The 18,059-nt window shown below is 53.6% G+C and overlaps 2 protein-coding genes across 2 annotated transcripts in view; both read right to left on the bottom strand.

Annotated features, from left to right (window-relative positions):
* Positions 1–939: 939 nt before the first annotated feature.
* On the bottom strand, positions 940–15,534 carry LOC132454750 (WW domain binding protein 1-like). The gene is made up of 4 exons (XM_060048299.1): positions 14,818–15,534; positions 7,796–7,898; positions 5,266–5,427; positions 940–3,770 (listed from the first exon to the last, which is right to left on the bottom strand). The coding sequence occupies exons 1-4, from the start codon at positions 14,926–14,928 to the stop codon at positions 3,061–3,063; spliced, it is 1,086 nt and encodes a 361-aa protein (XP_059904282.1). The 5' UTR covers positions 14,929–15,534; the 3' UTR covers positions 940–3,060.
* Positions 15,535–17,838: 2,304 nt separating this feature from the next.
* LOC132454212 (solute carrier family 2, facilitated glucose transporter member 5-like) overlaps positions 17,839–18,059 on the bottom strand; it is a 13,084-nt gene continuing 12,863 nt past the window's right edge. The window contains exon 7 of the mRNA XM_060047432.1: positions 17,839–18,011. Within this exon, the coding sequence (XP_059903415.1) occupies positions 17,839–18,011 (173 nt within the window). The remainder of the gene's footprint in view (positions 18,012–18,059) is intronic.

Below are 18,059 nucleotides of genomic sequence, written 5' to 3'. Positions count from 1 at the left end.
ATGGCTTTACAACTGATTAAATATTGCTCAATGTGTTTAATTGCTGTGTAGTGGTACTACTGGTAGTAGAGTAGTAGTAGTGGTAGTAGTATTAGTGGTGTTACTAGTGGTAGAAGCAGTGGTAGCATGGTAGTAGTGGGGGTAGTAGTAATAGTAGTCGTATAGTAGTACTATGGTAGTGGTAGTAGCAGTATAGTAGTAGTGTTAGTATAGTAGTAGTGGTAGTAGTATAGTAATAGTAGTAGTGGTGGTAGTAGTAGTATAGTAGTGTAGTAATATCAAGTCTTTGGTGTTGGCTCATTATCCCATTCCTAATCACTCACCTATGAACACTAGTCTTATAACAGGGATCCTAGAAGAACATTGTTTTATTCCCAGGTATGACAAGTGGTTAGTGGATAATGTTTAAAACATTTCAGATGATATATTGCTGTGGGCCAGTTAATGAGCATTATAAATGTGGCAGCTGTGTGATACTGGTCAAGAAGCAAACCACATTGGATCGCATAAGCCTTTTCTTTCTCTGCGTTTCATCAGTCTATCATCAGGCGTTTGTAAATTGTATGTATTTAAGGGTGCATACTTTTCTTTATTATCAATATGTATAAGTCAGTGTACATATGTGTAAGTGATGTGATTATCTTTGATTGTTTGATGGAAATGTGTGATTTAGAAAACGTAATATATTGTGGGCCTGTCCCCAACATCTCTAGAATTGGAGTTGAAAGAAATTCTTTGTTGGAAAATGTAACATTTTGAACAGATGTGCTGGAAACCAACCGTAACATCTGGTTGTTTGAAACAATATAGAGTAAAAAGCACCTTAAAGGTGTTCATCTCTTATGAAAGTATACATGTCTCAGACAGTAACAACTCACAATCCTGCATGTTATGTTTTCAACATGCTTATGACCGATAATAAAACTAGTATTCGCTGTGTTCACAGTATTTGAAGAGATGTTTATTAGACACACATCCACTGTGGAGGTTTAATAATCGGGTTATGGACAACCCCACATTCAAAGCATGTGTGCACAAACCACTACCGCTAGTGACACAACCACTAGTCTTTGGCCGAGGGTCAGAAACATTCTACCATTGACAGGAGCATCACTCAGGTATAATTCAAACACTAACATTCAGGAGATTACAATGTGCTCCTAAACAACAATTGGAGATTACAATAAAATACAAATCTTTACATGTAATATAAACATCATGTATGTGCTGACTATTCGTGGAAGCCATTGAGTTCCATAACATGTCCCAGAATATTATTACACACGAGTGGCATTGATTACGTGATTCTTACGACGAGGGACCTTGCGGATATGAAAATATTCTATTTGTAGTACCACAATTTCAGGAGAAATGAATATATTTATTTATTTTCCACCCTTAAAAAGTTATTTTGAAAAGCACTTCAGAATGTGTTTAGGCCATACTGTGTATATTCAACAGCCACATCAAGTATTAAGTTGTACATTACATAGTATCCCATGTACTCTGTCATAAGGTGTAGATTAACATTTTCAAGTGACTGGCCCTAAACATTTGATCAACAGAGAGATAGCTGTGCTTTGTAGACCAAAGCAACATATTCAAATAAAGCATTTAAGTGTCTTATACAACATTATAAAATAACCTGTCAAATAGCATGTCAAAAAGAGCAGCTTCAATTACATCTAGAGCTGCTACATTTCAGATAGATCATCTTCAAGCCATATGGGTTTTATTGAATACTAATTCTAAAAAGCTTTTCATTCATTATTCACTTCAGTCTTAGGAAATACGCAAGGATCCGTTGACTGATTAAAGCCAGCGATGGTCTGTGACATTGTTCCTGCGACATTCATCATGGACAGATCAATTAACCCCCTATGCAAGCGTATTAAAGTAAGCTCGCATTTACTGCATATTCATATCAAAGACAATATGCCTTGCAAATTAAGACTCAAATCAAAGCTTGGTAGAATAGCATATTTGACTGAAATTGTTAAGTCCTTTTTCAAAAACAAATACATGCTGTGTAAAAAAAAAGACAAAAACACAAAGACAAGGTAACATAGGCTAATGCTAACTGGGTCTCCTTCAAACGGACCAGGGCTGGTTCATCATCAGACCCCTGAACAGAGCACTCTGAACCCCAGCCGCTCGGTGGTCCGCTACACCATCAAATTGCATAAACACACACTGTGTGTTGATTACACTTTGCACTTGTTGCACAATCTTCTGGCTCGGTGGTTTAACCTCATCTCACCTGGCCCCTCCCCCCTGCCCCGCCAGCCAGGAGGCGGGCTCTGTCGTCTCAGAGCGAATAGCGTGAGAGCGTGTGGGCGTGTCCTCATGCTGATGCCGAGGGAGGAGCTCCGTGGGGGCCAGGGTTATCGCCCCCTGCTGGCGGCTCCTGGGCACTGCACCCGACGAGAGCAGAACGGTTAAGGCCACAGTGGACCCCTTAAGGCCACAGTGGACCCCTTAAGGCCACAGTGGACCCATTAAGGCCACAGTGGACCCATTAAGGCCACAGTGGACCCCTTAAGGCCACAGTAGACCCCTTAAGGCCACAGTGAACCCCTTAAGGCCACAGTAGACCCCTTAAGGCCACAGTGGACCCCTTAAGGCCACAGTAGACCCCTTAAGGACACAGTAGACCCCTTAAGGCCACAGTAGACCCCTTAAGGCCACAGTGGACCCCTTAAGGCCACAGTAGACCCTTTAAGGACACAGTGGACCCCTTAAGGCCACAGTGGACCCCTTAAGGGTTAAAGGTATCTCCGGATTAGTTCAGGTCCAGGGTGACCTCCGACGTGCGTCCGGCCTCCGGACCGATGGGTGTACGATCGAGACTCACGTCGACGAGGACAAAACAAAGAAACACACACACACATGGCGATGGACCACTGGACCACGTCCCTCTCTCTGGCACGTCCGCCGCTCTGCCCAGAGACGGTTCAGCTTCTACCGCCTCCAGCTCTAGGGCTGGGGGCCACGGGGCAGCGCCTCCTGCTGGTGGATGGAGGGCGGTGGGGACCCGCTACCGCTGCGGTGGGGCGGGGCTCAGGGTGGGTCCTCCTCCTCCTCCTCCTCCACCTCCTCCTCCACCTCCTCCTCCCCCTCCTCCCCCCCCCCCTCCTCCCTGAGGTGGGCTCGAGGACCGCAGCTCTCGCAGAACTCTCCTCCTCCCCCTCCTCCTCCGGCCTCCTCCTCGTCCTCAGTGCAGCCCAGCAGGCTCTCCAGCTCCTTCATCACCCCCCCCTCCCCCTCCCCCTCCGCCCCCTCCCCCTCCGCCCACGGCCCCCTCCCCCCCCGGGCGCTGCACACGCACACCTCGATCCCCGAGTCGCCCGTGAAGCGGCGCCGCCGGCCCGCCGCGGGGAGGGGCCGCTTCTCCCCCGGCCCCCCCCGGCTCCTTCCCGGAGTCGCCGGCGCCTCCTCGCTGCCTCTTCTCCTCCTCCCCCGCCCGCCCCTCCCCCTCCCCCCCCTCCCCCCCGTCCGCCCGCGTGATGGCCCCCGGAGACTTGTCGTCCGCCTTGGGAGGAACCCGCCCCCCCCGCCTGGCCCCGCCTCCTCCAGGCCTGGGCGGGGCTGCGGGCCGTCCGGGGGCGGGGCCGCCAGGGGGGGCGGGGGCCTCCTGCGGCTCCCCCCCCAGGGGCCCCGGGGCCAGCGGGGGGGAGACGGTGTGTAAGGCGCTGTAGGGCGGCGGGGGGGGGTCGGGGGCCGGTTCACCACCTCCTCATAGTCGGGCAGGAGGGAGTTAGGGAGGAACCCTGGGGGAGAGGGGGAGAGGAGAGGGTGAGGGGGAGAGGAGAGGGTGAGGGGGAGGAACCCTGGAGGAGAGGGGGAGAGGAGAGGGTGAGGGGGAGAGGAGAGGGTGAGGGGGAGGAACCCTGGAGGAGAGGGGGAGAGGAGAGGGGGAGGGGGAGAGGAGAGGGTGAGGGGGAGAGGAGAGGGGGAGGGGGAGGAGGAGGGTGAGGGGGAGGAACCCTGGAGGAGAGGGGGAGAGGAGAGGGGGAGGGGGAGAGGAGAGGGTGAGGGGGAGGAACCCTGGAGGAGAGGGGGAGGAGAGGGGGAGGGGGAGAGGGAGAGGGAGGGTGAGGGGGAGGAGAGGGTGAGGGGGAGAGGAGAGGGGGAGGGGGAGAGGGAGAGGGGGAGGGGGAGAGGAGAGGGTGAGGGGGAGGAACCTGGAGGAGAGGGGGAGAGGAGAGGGTGAGGGGGAGAGGAGAGGGTGAGGGGGGAGGAACCCTGGAGGAGAGGGGGAGAGGAGAGGGTGAGGGGGAGAGGAGAGGGTGAGGGGGAGGAACCTGGAGGAGAGGGGGAGAGGAGAGGGGGAGGGGGAGAGGAGAGGGTGAGGGGGAGAGGACAGGGTGAGGGGGAGGAGGACAGGGGTGAGGGGGAGGAGGGGGGAGGGAGGACAGGGTGAGGGGGAGAGGAGAGGGGGAGCGGGGAGGTGAGGGGTGGAGAGGAGGAGGGTGAGGGGGGAGGAGGAGGGTGAGGGGGAGGAGGACTGGGTGAGGGGGAGAGGAGGGTGAGGGGGAGGGGGGAGCAGGGTGAGGGGGAGGAGGGGGAGAGGACAGGGTGAGGGGGAGGAGGGGGGAGAGGACAGGGTGAGGGGGGGAGGAGGGGGAGAGGACAGGGTGAGGGGGAGGAGGGGGAGAGGACAGGGTGAGGGGGAGGAGGGGGAGGAGGCAGGGTGAGGGGGAGGAGGGACAGGGTGAGGGGGAGGAGGACGGGTGAGTGGTGGGGTAGAGGCGGTGTAGAGGCGGTGTAGTGGTGGGGTAGAGGTGGTGTAGTGGTGGGGTAGAGGCGGTGTAGTGGCGGTGTAGTGGCGGTGTAGTGGCGGTGTAGTGGTGGGGTAGAGGTGGTGTAGTGGCGGTGTAGTGGCGGTGTAGTGGTGGGGTAGAGGCGGTGTAGTGGCGGTGTAGTGGTGGGGTAGAGGCGGTGTAGTGGCGGTGTAGTGGCGGTGTAGTGGTGGGGTAGAGGCGGTGTAGTGGCGGTAGAGGCGGTGTAGTGGCGGTGTAGTGGTGGTGTAGTGGCGGTGTAGAGGTGGTGTAGTGGCGGTGTAGTGGCGGTGTAGTGGTGGGGTAGAGGCGGTGTAGTGGCGGTGTAGAGGCAGTGTAGTGGTGGTGTAGAGGTGGTGTAGTGGCGGTGTAGTGGTGGGGTAGAGGTGGTGTAGAGGTGGTGTAGTGGCGGTGTAGTGGCGGTGTAGTGGTGGGGTAGAGGCGGTGTAGTGGTGGTGTAGTGGCGGGGTAGTGGTGGTCTTACTGAAGTAGAAGGGCACGGCGGTGTAGTTGTGTGCCTCTCGGTAGGCGATGAGGTTGATCTCGTGCTGCCGCTGCTGCTGCTGCAGACGGTGTTTGCTGCGGCGGTGGTGGCAGACGCAGCAGCAGCAGAGGATGAAGATGATGGCCCAGACCAGCCAGAACCCTGGAGACGGAGAGCAGCTTCACAATACCGCCTCACATTCATGCACACATTCACACACCGACGGCAGCGACAGCCAGCTGGTCAGCAGCAGTCAGGGGGAGGCGTCTCGCTCAGGGACACCTCGGCACTCAGCTAGGAGGAGCCGGGGATCGAACCAGGAACCCTCCGGCTACCAGCCGACCCGCTCTGCCTCCTGAGTCACATGCCGCCCCTACTTAACGCGTTTGAGACGTTAGATAAAGGGGCAGTAAGGGGTCAACCTTTTCTTGAGACATTGGGGTATGAACCCGGTATCTTCTGTCTCCTGCACTATTAACAACATAGAGCCTCATAACTCTTGTTAAATGACAGGCTTGTAGACCCTGGACTCAAACTCTTGCAAACAACGTTTAAATACAACTGTCAAGATATTATGGACAGCTATGATAAGTAATTGATAAGCGATACTTATTAAGCATTGTTTTGTCGTAAAAAAAGTTGTTCATTAATTTCAAGAGGTGTGTGTTTGACCTCAGGTATCAGATTAGAAGCACTCGTTACGGTCGCTGTACAGGTAGGACAACAACGAGGGAGGTTTGTAGGCGGGCCAAGGCAGCATGGGGGGGCGGGCCATACACTGAAGGGCACTGAGGTCGGTGAACAGAAACACGTGTAGGCGGGTCTCAGATCATCTGACTGTGAACCTTAAGGCCCTGACCACACACCACATCAGCGGCCGTAGGACAGACTGGCCAGCTCGGTGAGCTGAGTCTGTTCGGTGTGGGCTGGTCCATCGGCCGTCAGTGATCTTGTCAAGCCGTCGGGTTATTTTCAGCCGATAGACAGTAGATAGTTGAATCAGCCATGACCAAACAGTCCGACTGCCTTTTCTCGCCAGACCGATAATCTGGTTGGTTGTGTCAGGGCCATTAGATGCAGACGGTTTTCTGCAGTCAGAAAACCGAAAGCAGACGAAAGCAAACTTAAGTCTGCTTTCAACTAAAGTTTGGAAAGCAATTTGCAGAAAATCAACAACAAAGTCTTTGCCAACTAAATGCTAAATCTGTTGTGTAAAGCAATTCTATTTCAGAACAACTGTCACTGCAATGAGAAACGGTTTACAGAAATGAGTTCCATCAAGGTCCTCTCTCCTCCAGAACCCCTACGGACCGCCGCGCTGAACAAGGCCCTGGTTTACCATGTCTCCAAACGCATCGCAAACACAAAGACAAGGAGAGGGGGACAGGGGGACGGAGGGACGGGGGGGGGACGGGGGGCGGGGTTTACCATGTCTCCAAACGCATCGCAAACACAAAAACAAGGAGAGGGGGACGGGGACGGACTGCCTCTTGATGAGATCAAATGTAAACATGTGATCTGTGGGGACAGGGCTGCACCGCCTCCACTCCACCGGAGCCCTCTCTGAACCACGGGCGGCCCGCAGTGAGGACTGGCCTCAAGGGGAGGCTGAGGCTGAGGCTGAGGCTGGAGGCTCAGGGCTGACAGACCAACTGACCCGGACTGGTAGGAGAACCACAACTCTGTCACTCTAAAGGGTTCCCTCTCAACAGGAGCCAGAGGAGCGCATTATTAAAGAGCAGCTCTCGACAGATCCCTTCATAGATCACCGACATGAGCACCAAGCCCTTCTGCTGAACACGCGCAGGCCTGACCCAACTCAAGGGTCAGACACATCTACGTTCAGCAGGCGCTTTCATCCAAAGCGACTCACAATAAGTACATTAGTCACGAGAAAGAGGAACAACAATAGATCTCTGTGGAACCAAGCACTGATAATCACTAGGTTAACCCATTCCCCGTGTACAGCAGAGATAGCTAGGATAAGATGCTCCACAATAACCCACAGGGCAGAGGACTGAGGAACACGAAGCAGGCTAAAGGTTGATGATATAACCACCCAGCCTTCGGACCCTCAGCGCTACGGACATCTGGGGGGATCTGGGCGGCAGTAGCTCAGGAGGTAGATCGGGAGTGTGGAGGTGTCCCTGAGCGAGACGCCTCCCCCTGACTGCTGCTGACCAGCTGGATGTCGCCCTGCGGGGCTGACTCCGCCGTCGGGGGGGAATGTGTGCATTAACCGCAAGTCTAAATGTAACATCTGGTCTGTTGAGACAGGAGGAGCAGGAGGAGGAGGAGGAGGAGGAGGAGGAGGAGGAGGAGGAAGAGGAGGAGGAGGAGGAGGAGGAGGAGGAGCAGGAAGAGGAGTAGGAGGGGGAGGAGGAGGAGCAGGAGCAGGAGAAGGAGGAGGAGGAGCAGGAGGAGTAGGAGGAGGAGGAGGAGCAGGAGGAGCAGGAGGAGCAGGAGGAGGAGGAGGAGTAGGAGGAGGAGCAGGAAGAGGAGGAGGAGGAGGAGCAGGAGGAGGACTTACACCAGAGCTCGTAGTAGTAGCTGCAGCACGTGTCCTCTGCGCAGCAGTGTCCCGCCGTACACACGTAGCTCTGGTTGTTGAGCCCCTCGCACTGCAGGACGCTCTGAGGAGAGAACACACCAGACCAACCGTTACCACACGGTGAACACACCAGACAACCGTTACCACACGGTGAACACACCAGACCAACCGTTACCACACGGTGAACACACCACACCAACCGTTACCACACAGTGAACACACCACACCAACCGTTACCACACCACACCAACCGTTACCACACGGTGAACACACCACACCAACCGTTACCACACCACACCAACCGTTACCACACGGTGAACACACCAGACAACCGTTACCACACCACACCAACCGTTACCACACGGTGAACACACCAGACCAACCGTTACCACACGGTGAACACACCAGACCAACCGTTACCACACGGTGAACACACCAGACCAACCGTTACCACACGGTGAACACACCACACCAACCGTTACCACACCAGACCAACCGTTACCACACGGTGAACACACCAGACCAACCGTTACCACACGGTGAACACACCACACCAACCGTTACCACACCAGACCAACCGTTACCACACGGTGAACACACCACACCAACCGTTACCACACGGTGAACACACCAGACCAACCGTTACCACACGGTGAACACACCACACCAACCGTTACCACACCAGACCAACCGTTACCCAACGGTGAACCGGCATTTAGGCCTCGCTTTTCTAACCAGTGGCCGCTCAAAGCGCTTCACAACGCTGCCTCACATTGACCCATTCATCCACACATTCCCCCCCCGACGGCGGAGTCAGCCCCGCAGGGCGACAGCCAGCTGGTCAGGAGCAGTCAGGGGGAGGCGTCTCGCTCAGGGACACCTCCACACTCCAACCCGCTCTACCTCCTGAGCCACATGCTGCCCCATCAGGAAACTATTGAGAAGACCCCCCAAACACAGAGACCTCCCGTCTGGGACAAGGACCAGGACTCAGTCTGGGACCCCCCCAACCAGGCCTCCCGTCTGTCTGCACCGAGATGCAACCGATTAAAAAGGACATGTGTACAATATACTTTTTAACGGCAGGAGCAATGTTCAACTACTAATGTTGTTAGTAAATGCACATGGTAGAGGGGGGGGGGGGTCCATGACATTACAAAGGAGACCCTAAGTGTAATGAAAACAGACATCTATGCAAGCATTCAGCTTTCAGCAAAAAGAGAAACGATCATAATAATTGATCCTTCCGTCATGGTGTACAAGTTAAAGGTGCCTCTCTGGGCCACTCATCACGCTCAGACACTCCTCTGCCAGACGACGATGGGAGACTCCTTCAGGGATGGTTGGAGAGCCGGCTGTGAGGCCGGTCAGTCTGGACCAGGACCAGGACTCAGTCTGGACCAGGACCAGGACTCAGTCTGGACCAGGACCAGGACTCAGTCTGGGACCAGGACTCAGTCTGGGACCAGGAATCAGTCTGGACCAGGACCAGGACTCAGTCTGGACCAGGACCAGGACTCAGTCTGGACCAGGACCAGGACTCAGTCTGGACCAGGACCAGGACTCAGTCTGGGACCAGGACCAGGACTCAGTCTGGGACCAGGACCAGGACTCAGTCTGGACCAGGACTCAGTCTGGACCAGGACCAGGACTCAGTCTGGGACCAGGACCAGGACTCAGTCTGGGACCAGGACCAGGACTCAGTCTGGACCAGGACTCAGTCTGGACCAGGACCAGGACTCAGTCTGGACCAGGACCAGGACTCAGTCTGGGACCAGGACTCAGTCTGGGACCAGGACTCAGTCTGGGACCAGGACCAGGACTCAGTCTGGACCAGGACCAGGACTCAGTCTGGACCAGGACCAGGACTCAGTCTGGACCAGGACTCAGTCTGGGACCAGGATTCAGTCTGGGACCAGGACTCAGTCTGGGACCAGGACTCAGTCTGAGACCAGGACCAGAACTCAGTCTGGGACCAGGACCAGAACTCAGTCTGGGACCAGGACCAGAACTCAGTCTGGGACCAGGACCAGGACTCATTCGGGACCAGGACCAGGACTCATTCTGGACCAGGACCAGAACTCAGTCTGGGACCAGGACCAGGATTCAGTCTGGGACCAGGACCAGGACTCAGTCTGGGACCAGGACTCAGTCTGGGACCAGGACCAGGACTCAGTCTGGGACCAGGACTCAGTCTGGGACCAGGACCAGGACTCAGTCTTGACCAGGACTCAGTCTGGATCAGGACCAGGACTCAGTCTGGGACCAGGACCAGGACTCAGTCTGGACCAGGACCAGGACTCAGTCTGGGACCAGGACTCAGTCTGGACCAGGACCAGGACTCAGTCTGGACCAGGACTCAGTCTGGACCAGGACCAGGACTCAGTCTGGACCAGGACCAGGACTCAGTCTGGATCAGGACCAGGACTCAGTCTGGATCAGGACCAGGACTCAGTCTGGACCAGGACTCAGTCTGGATCAGGACCAGGACTCAGTCTGGATCAGGACCAGGACTCAGTCTGGACCAGGACTCAGTCTGGATCAGGACCAGGACTCAGTCTGGGGCCAGGTGCCCTGCTATACGTGATGCGGTGATATATCAGCGCTCTTCCTCGTGCAATATGAGAAACGTTGGCCAGAATATGGATTTTTTATTTAATCTATTTATAGTCTTTATACCTAATGAGTTTGAGAGGAAATAACGCCCAAAATATATATATTTTCAATCAATTAATAAATGAAGGCAATTTCAAAAGATACATAAATAAAAAAAAGGTAAAATATTAACAGGGTAAGGATAAGATCCCCAACTCTGGGTTTCGGTTAAAGAAGATCAGCCTTCATGTGACTGAAACAGAGGAATAGTGTCTGGGTTTAACAAGATCAGGATCCATATCAATGCTGTATGGACGACCATCAGAGCAGATATTGTACATGTTATGGTTCTAACAAACGTCTCATCTATAAAACAGAAACGTTGGTGATTATACGAACAACAATAGTACGAAAAGATTACAGTCTTCCCAAATCGACGAAAACAGAACAAAAAGTCACCTCACCCTTTCTCCAGCAAGCCGACCGAAAAAACGGATCAATTCAGTATTTAGAAGTAGTATTAATAAATGTAATCAAAGCAAATAATTCAGTCTTTGGAATATATGAATTACCATAGCCAGTCGGAGGTTGTGTGCCATGGCTGTGGGGTCCTTTGGTCTGGAACCAACAGAGGGGCTCCTCGTCCTCTTCATCACCTTCTCACACTCTGCCCTCCCCATCGAGATCTGCCCTCCCTCTCTCCCCCACTTGAGATCTGCCCTCACCTCTTGTTTTTTGTCTCCGTCCCTCTCCCCTCCCTATAGCCCTCTCCTCCCCCTCCCTATAGCCCTCTCCTCTCCCCTCCCTATAGCCCTCTCCTCCCCCTCCCTATAGCCCTCTCCTCCCCCTCCCTATAGCCCTCTCCTCCCCCTCCCTATAGCCCTCTCCTCTCCTCCCCCTCCCTATAGCCCTCTCCTCTCCTCCCCCCTCCCTATAGCCCTCTCCTCTCCTCCCCCCTCCCTATAGCCCTCTCCTCTCCCCTCCCTATAGCCCTCTCCTCTCCCCTCCCTATAGCCCTCTCCCCTCTCTATAGCCCTCTCCTCCCCCTCCCTATAGCCCTCTCCTCTCCTCCCCCTCCCTATAGCCCTCTCCTCCCCCTCCCTATAGCCCTCTCCTCTCCCCTCCCTATAGCCCTCTCCCCTCCCTATAGCCCTCTCCTCCTCCTCCTCCTCCCCCTCCCTATAGCCCTCTCCTCCTCCTCCCTATAGCCCTCTCCTCCTCCTCCCTATAGCCCTCTCCTCCTCCTCCCTATAGCCCTCTCCTCCCCCTCCCTATAGCCCTCTCCTCTCCTCCCCCCTCCCTATAGCCCTCTCCTCCTCCTCCCTATAGCCCTCTCCTCCTCCTCCCTATAGCCCTCTCCTCCTCCTCCCTATAGCCCTCTCCTCCCCCTCCCTATAGCCCTCTCCTCTCCTCTCCCCTCCCTATAGCCCTCTCCTCCCCCCTCCCTATAGCCCTCTCCTCTCCCCTCCCTATAGCCCTCTCCTCTCCCCTCCCCTCCCTATAGCCCTCTCCTCTCCTCTCCCCTCCCTATAGCCCTCTCCCCTCTCTATAGCCCTCTCCTCTCCCTATAGCCCTCTCCCCTCTCTATAGCCCTCTCCTCCCCCCTCCCTATAGCCCTCTCCTCTCCCCTCCCTATAGCCCTCTCCTCTCCTCTCCCCTCCCTATAGCCCTCTCCTCTCCCCTCCCTATAGCCCTCTCCCCTCTCTATAGCCCTCTCCTCTCCCCTCCCTATAGCCCTCTCCTCTCCCCTCTCTGTAACCCTCCCCTCCCCTCTCCTCTGCTCTGTGGCATCACCTCTTGAAGCATGTTAAGACTATGAGAAGTGATTCTGATGATCCAGTCCTAAATGGGGTCCTCTCCAGCCATGGTGCAGATGAGGGAGCATTAAGACCTTCTCAGTGACCTATAGATGGCCTTCACAGCTGGGTGTCACAAAGAGGATTTCTAATTTGTTCAACTACGATGGACTTTCTGAGGCTCGCAGGAACAACAGACTCTGGTTCTCTAGGTAATCTGACCAGGCAGAGTAAATTGCCTTTCTCTGTATTATATATCAAGTGTCGAGCAGACACTGACGGTGCATAGACCACATTCCTCCGTCTCCCACCCCGAAGGGCGACAGGAAAACGATCCTTCTCTCCTGCACCACAGGGCAGCTCATCAGGAATCAGGCCAAGAGACTGGCATATTAAACTGATAATCATCTCCAATAATGAAACACTGCTGAAATAAACAGACATGGAGAAGAGAAACCATATGATGCTCTGGTTATGAATACCATTACCTTTGTGTCTTGGTCAAAGATATTAACTTTTATGCTTAGGAACATTTTATGCTTAGGCTTAGGCCTCTTTCTTTCTTTTTAAACTCGAACAAGTGCAACCTTTTTTTTTTAATGCAACAATATTAATAACAATCTTATAGAAAAAGAAGAATAAAGTTAATTTAATCCATACTAGTGTTGTACTTGAAGGTCAGGGTGCTCTCCAGCCCGCCTGCTGCATAAAGCAGCTTGGAGGAGATGGCCTGAGAACCTTGAGGACGACGGTCAGGTAAGTCGGCTGGAAACACCATTATTCACACATTCTCAACCATGACTGTGCATTTGTTGCATGATCAGCATTGTTTTATCCTCAAGCCACAGATTGTTTTGTAGTTATTAATCACAGCCGCAGGACAGGACATCCCTGGCTCGCCTCAGGGTGAAGAATCAAAACACATTCCATACCGCAATCTACACATTCAATCACTGAGAAACACATCGAGATCCCTGAGCTGTTCTTCTAGTAACGCACTCTAGCTCCCCTTTATCGTAGTTATACTAGCTAAATAAAGAACGAGGTTTTACCAAGCAAAGTATATTAGACAGATTTCAACGGTGTAAAGTTTTTTCTTTGCATTTTAGTTATGCTCTTAAATTAATTTAAGAGCATAACTGTGTGACTGAAATCATTTCTTTAAAGATTAGGCCTACAGTGTTTTGGTCAACGTCATGAAAAAACATGACCTTAGATATGACAATATGCAAAAACACCATGTGGGGCGGCCTTTCGCGTTTGCTCATTCGGGTAATCGGGCAATCGCACGCATACAAATACATTTCAAAGTGGACCGGCCCACATCCCGATCTTCAGTCCCTGTTGCACAGCGAATTCAAATCGTCGGCGGAACGGACTGGGGGTCTAAGAACGTAATATATATAAACTATAACCGCATTTCACATTCATTTGCAAATATCCCGCTGCTTCGGATTTTCCTTTGTAGGCGCCTTGAGAGGAGGAGCGGGCGTGTGCATGTATCACTGATACGCGGGTTTTTCCAATAAGTGGTACTGTACCCGCGCACCATTGGCATGTATGCGCGCTTTTCTCTGTGTGCGTGTGCTTGTGTGAACGAGAATGACAGGGAGAAAGAGTGCTATGCGGAGATGAATGAACGGAACGATATTTATATTTCAAAATCGCGTAAAAAATAAAAAAATAAAAGCAAAATCTATTGGCGCTCGGAGTTCATTATGTGGCGCTGCGGCACACATTGGTCTATGTATTGGAAACACTGATCTGATGGATACATTTGCCTCGGGCCACAGAGTTGATGCCAAGTTCAAAAAGTTTGGAGACAGAAAAAGATTACAGCACTGAAACACTTACAGCCTTTAATTAATAATCACACTAAAGAGAGACAGTGTGACCAAAAGCAAAGCCCTCATATAGAAACATGTACTACAATGTTGCCTAGGTTGTATCTACAGTAATACTGCAATACAGACTTCCTCACTAGTAGTAGTATACTAAATACTACGGAACAGACCATCTGTCTGCTTTTAATGCCTTTTGAAACCCAGGTCAACCGTTGACATCAGCTCAGAAAGTGAAGACTTCTCACAGGGGGGGGGGGGGTGTTCATGATCGGATCCACAAGTCAGCTGCAGTGCACAACTTTCAACGTGCATTCAGCACTTCAACATCAAGAGCATCGTTCTAACTTGTTTACTTGTGAAAAACAATCTCAGGTCAATTCAATAAAACGACAGCAAATAGTCCGCATATAGTCCGGTTACAGCCCGCATATATTCCAGTTATACTCCACATATAGTCCGGTTATAGCCTGATTATAGACCGCATCTCGATCTTACCCCGGGCCGGGGCTGAGGAAGTCCGGACGTAAACAACTGTTTTACATTGAGGCTACGAACTTAGCTTCCCTCTGGCGATAACACAGAATACATAATCATTATATATTATAAAGTTCCCAAGTTCAACACATGTATTAAAACACTTGACGACCCGGCTCTCAGACGAGAACGTTAACGTAGAGCTCGTTGTCTTAGTTAAGTTGGAACTCTGCTACCAACATTAGCTCCTGCGTTAGCAGAGGTCCGGTCCCGGGCGGTCCTGCCGTCTTACCCGGTCCGGGGAGATCTTCGAGGGGCTGACGCAGCCGACCGCGGCGTTCAGCACCAGCGTCATCTCCGCCGCCGACAGAACACCCCTCATTCCCCCGGGTCGGAGCTTCATGCGGAGACCCCTCTGTCCCGAAGGTAATGCCGGGATGGTGCTCCTCTGCCCAGCTGTCTTCTTTCTCCGAAGGCCCCGATTACGCACCGCCTGTTATTTCTAATCGGGCATCTCTGGGTAACATAACATCGAAGCAACTGGTGTCTCTTCGCCCGATGCCGGGTAGCCACTGGCTGGTCCAGCTGTTACACAGAAACTGCTCCCTTCAGTGTTGCCAGATTTAGCCAGATTTACTGCCCTATCTGGCAACACACTGCAGCCAGGAATCTGGCCCAATCTGGCAACACTGGGAGCGACCCGCTCTACTTGTGGTGTGTTAAATCCTCGGACGCCAGACTTCCAAGTCGAAAGTCGAAGATCTCCCAGCTTTGTTGCGGCATTTCTCGGAGGCACGCCCCCTTTTTGTCTTAATCTTTCGGAAGAAGTAGTAGACCGAGAGCAGGGATGACGATCTCAACAAAATGGCTGCGCCCGTGAAGAGATTTTTTATTTTTGGTCATTTTATTGTCGATTCAATGACCTTGCACATTGGATTACATTGCTACTTTATTCCGGTCACCAATGTATACATTGCATGGTCTTGCTGTGCGTGCAATATAATGTAAAGTTTTGACGTCACTCCGAGACCGGAAGTGACGTCAAAAGGAGGAAGGCTGGCGTCCGAGGAAGGAACACGACGTCCCATGTTATGGCAAGCCGAGTGTGCCACAATTTGTGCGCCGCGCAGGTTTCAGCCCTGATTGACCGCAGGTTTCAGCCCTGATTGACCGGCCGAGACCAACCGTTGACGGTTCGACCAATCGCAGGCCCGTGCGCCTCCATCGCGAGGCGGAGGCAATCCGAGCCCGTCAATTTTAGTTATTTAATATTTTTAATATAATGACCCCCACAGACAATTTTGAAAGTTATCTTATAGTATATAGTATATATATATATATATATATATACATATGAAAGAACAGAAGATAAATGACTTTTACCAAAAGGAATTAAATACCAAGTTTATTTGAGACATATCTGTTCAGGTTAATTCACATATAGCAGTATTGGACTAATTTCATATGATCACTATTACAATCATTCAGTTTGCGTTACCCTAAAACCCAGAGTGTAGCGACCGGAATTGCATTTGTTGTCAACATGTATGTGATGCTTAATTGTAAATGTACACACATTGTGAACTTGACAACTTAACGCTCAGACAAAGCAAGCCTGCTGGCCCCACATGGGCTCAGACTGCTGTCAGAATGAGAGCCCCAAACAAAGGGATGAAAATGAAATGAAAAGCCACAAATAAAATAAAACGTAAAAATTAAATGTATTATAAATTGTATATTTACCAAAATAGTATAACCTTTAAAATACAATGCGTTAATAAAACCATGATAGACCCGGTATCTGTTTTACAAGACAGAAGTCCTGTGAAACAGAAGTCCCCGGCCGATCCGAGTATAACCCGATACAGCCAATAGCATCGTAAGGGTGCACTCACTAGGCCATCTGGCTGTGGCCTTGGCCGTGGCCGTTTTCACACCTAACCGCGCTCAAATCTGCCCGTGTGAGTGTGGCCAGTCTGGCCAGGCCAGGCCAACTTGGCCACTTGGGAGAGGTGTGCTGCTACGGTCCGGGCCGCCGCGGTACAGATGCTAATGAGCCGACACGCGCACACGCACGGCTACGCAACCTGAGCTGGATGACGTATAGTCCATGCGACGACCACGGACATAATAAAGGCGACGAGCCTTCTTTCCCATTAAACGGTAAACATGGCGTCAAGCGATGTTTACGCTTGTTTGCATACTCGAAAAAATCAGCAGTGAGAGTGGTCTCTATCTGAGAACGGCTCCAAATGAGCAACAGACTCAGCCAAGTGTGAACTGTGTTCTCTGTGTTGTCGTCCATTGTTGTTAAAACTCTGACTGGCGGCTGACTTTATTATGGTCCATGCAGCGGACGCTTGGTGATGACGAGTTACGACGTGATGACGTATGTACAAGAGCATACCGTGGCCCAACTCCCAGTCCCTCTGGTCCCCCTCCCAGTCCCTCTGGTCCCCCTCCCAGTCCCTCTGGGGGCCCCCTCCCAGTCCCTCTGGTCCCCCTCCCAGTCCCTCTGGTCCCCCACCCAGTCCCTCCAGGGGCCCCCTCCCAGTCCCTCTGGTCCCCCTCCCAGTCCCTCTGGTCCCCCTCCCAGTCCCTCCAGGGGCCCCCTCCCAGTCCCTCTGGTCCCCCTCCCAGTCCCCCTCCCAGTCCCTCCAGGGGCCCCCTCCCAGTCCCTCTAGGGGTCCCCCTCCCAGTCCCTCCAGGGGCCCCCCTCCCAGTCCCTCCAGGGGCCCCCTCCCAGTCCCTCTAGGGGTCCCCCTCCCAGTCCCTCTAGGGGTCCCCCTCCCAGTCCCTCCAGGGGCCCCCCTCCCAGTCCCTCTGGTCCCCCTCCCAGTCCCTCCAGGGGCCCCCTCCCAGTCCCTCCAGGGGCCCCCTCCCAGTCCCTCTGGTCCCCCTCCCAGTCCCTCCAGGGGCCCCCTCCCAGTCCCTCTGGTCCCCCTCCCAGTCCCTCTAGGGGTCCCCCTCCCAGTCCCTCTAGGGGTCCCCCTCCCAGTCCCTCTAGGGGTCCCCCTCCCAGTCCCTCCAGGGGCCCCCTCCCAGTCCCTCTGGTCCCCCTCCCAGTCCCTCTAGGGGTCCCCCTCCCAGTCCCTCTAGGGGCCCCCTCCCAGTCCCTCTAGGGGCCCCCTCCCAGTCCCTCTAGGGGCCCCCTCCCAGTCCCTCTAGGGGCCCCCTCCCAGTCCCTCCAGGGGCCCCCTCCCAGTCCCTCCAGGGGCCCCCTCCCAGTCCCTCTGGTCCCCCTCCCAGTCCCTCTAGGGGTCCCCCTCCCAGTCCCTCTAGGGGCCCCCTACCAGTCCCTCTAGGGGTCCCCCTACCAGTCCCTCTGGTGCGGCTTCCTGTACGGGACGCCCAGCCGGCTGAACACCTCCTCCTCCGTTGCCGTGGCGACCGGCGTGCCGGCGTGCACCTTGACGCTGCCCCGGCGCACCACGCCCTGGTTCAGCGAGTGCTCCGATAGGCTCATGCTCTTGGTCTTGGCCAGCGCTCGCAGCGAGCGGTTGAAGTGCGCCGAGCCGGTGAAGTAGGTGACGG

This window comes from Gadus macrocephalus, chromosome 3 (genome assembly GCF_031168955.1).
Source record: "Gadus macrocephalus chromosome 3, ASM3116895v1".
In the NCBI taxonomy this organism is placed as follows: domain Eukaryota; kingdom Metazoa; phylum Chordata; class Actinopteri; order Gadiformes; family Gadidae; genus Gadus; species Gadus macrocephalus.
The sequence above is the reverse complement of the archived record's forward strand: the minus strand, read 5'-3'. Positions and strand labels throughout refer to the sequence as shown.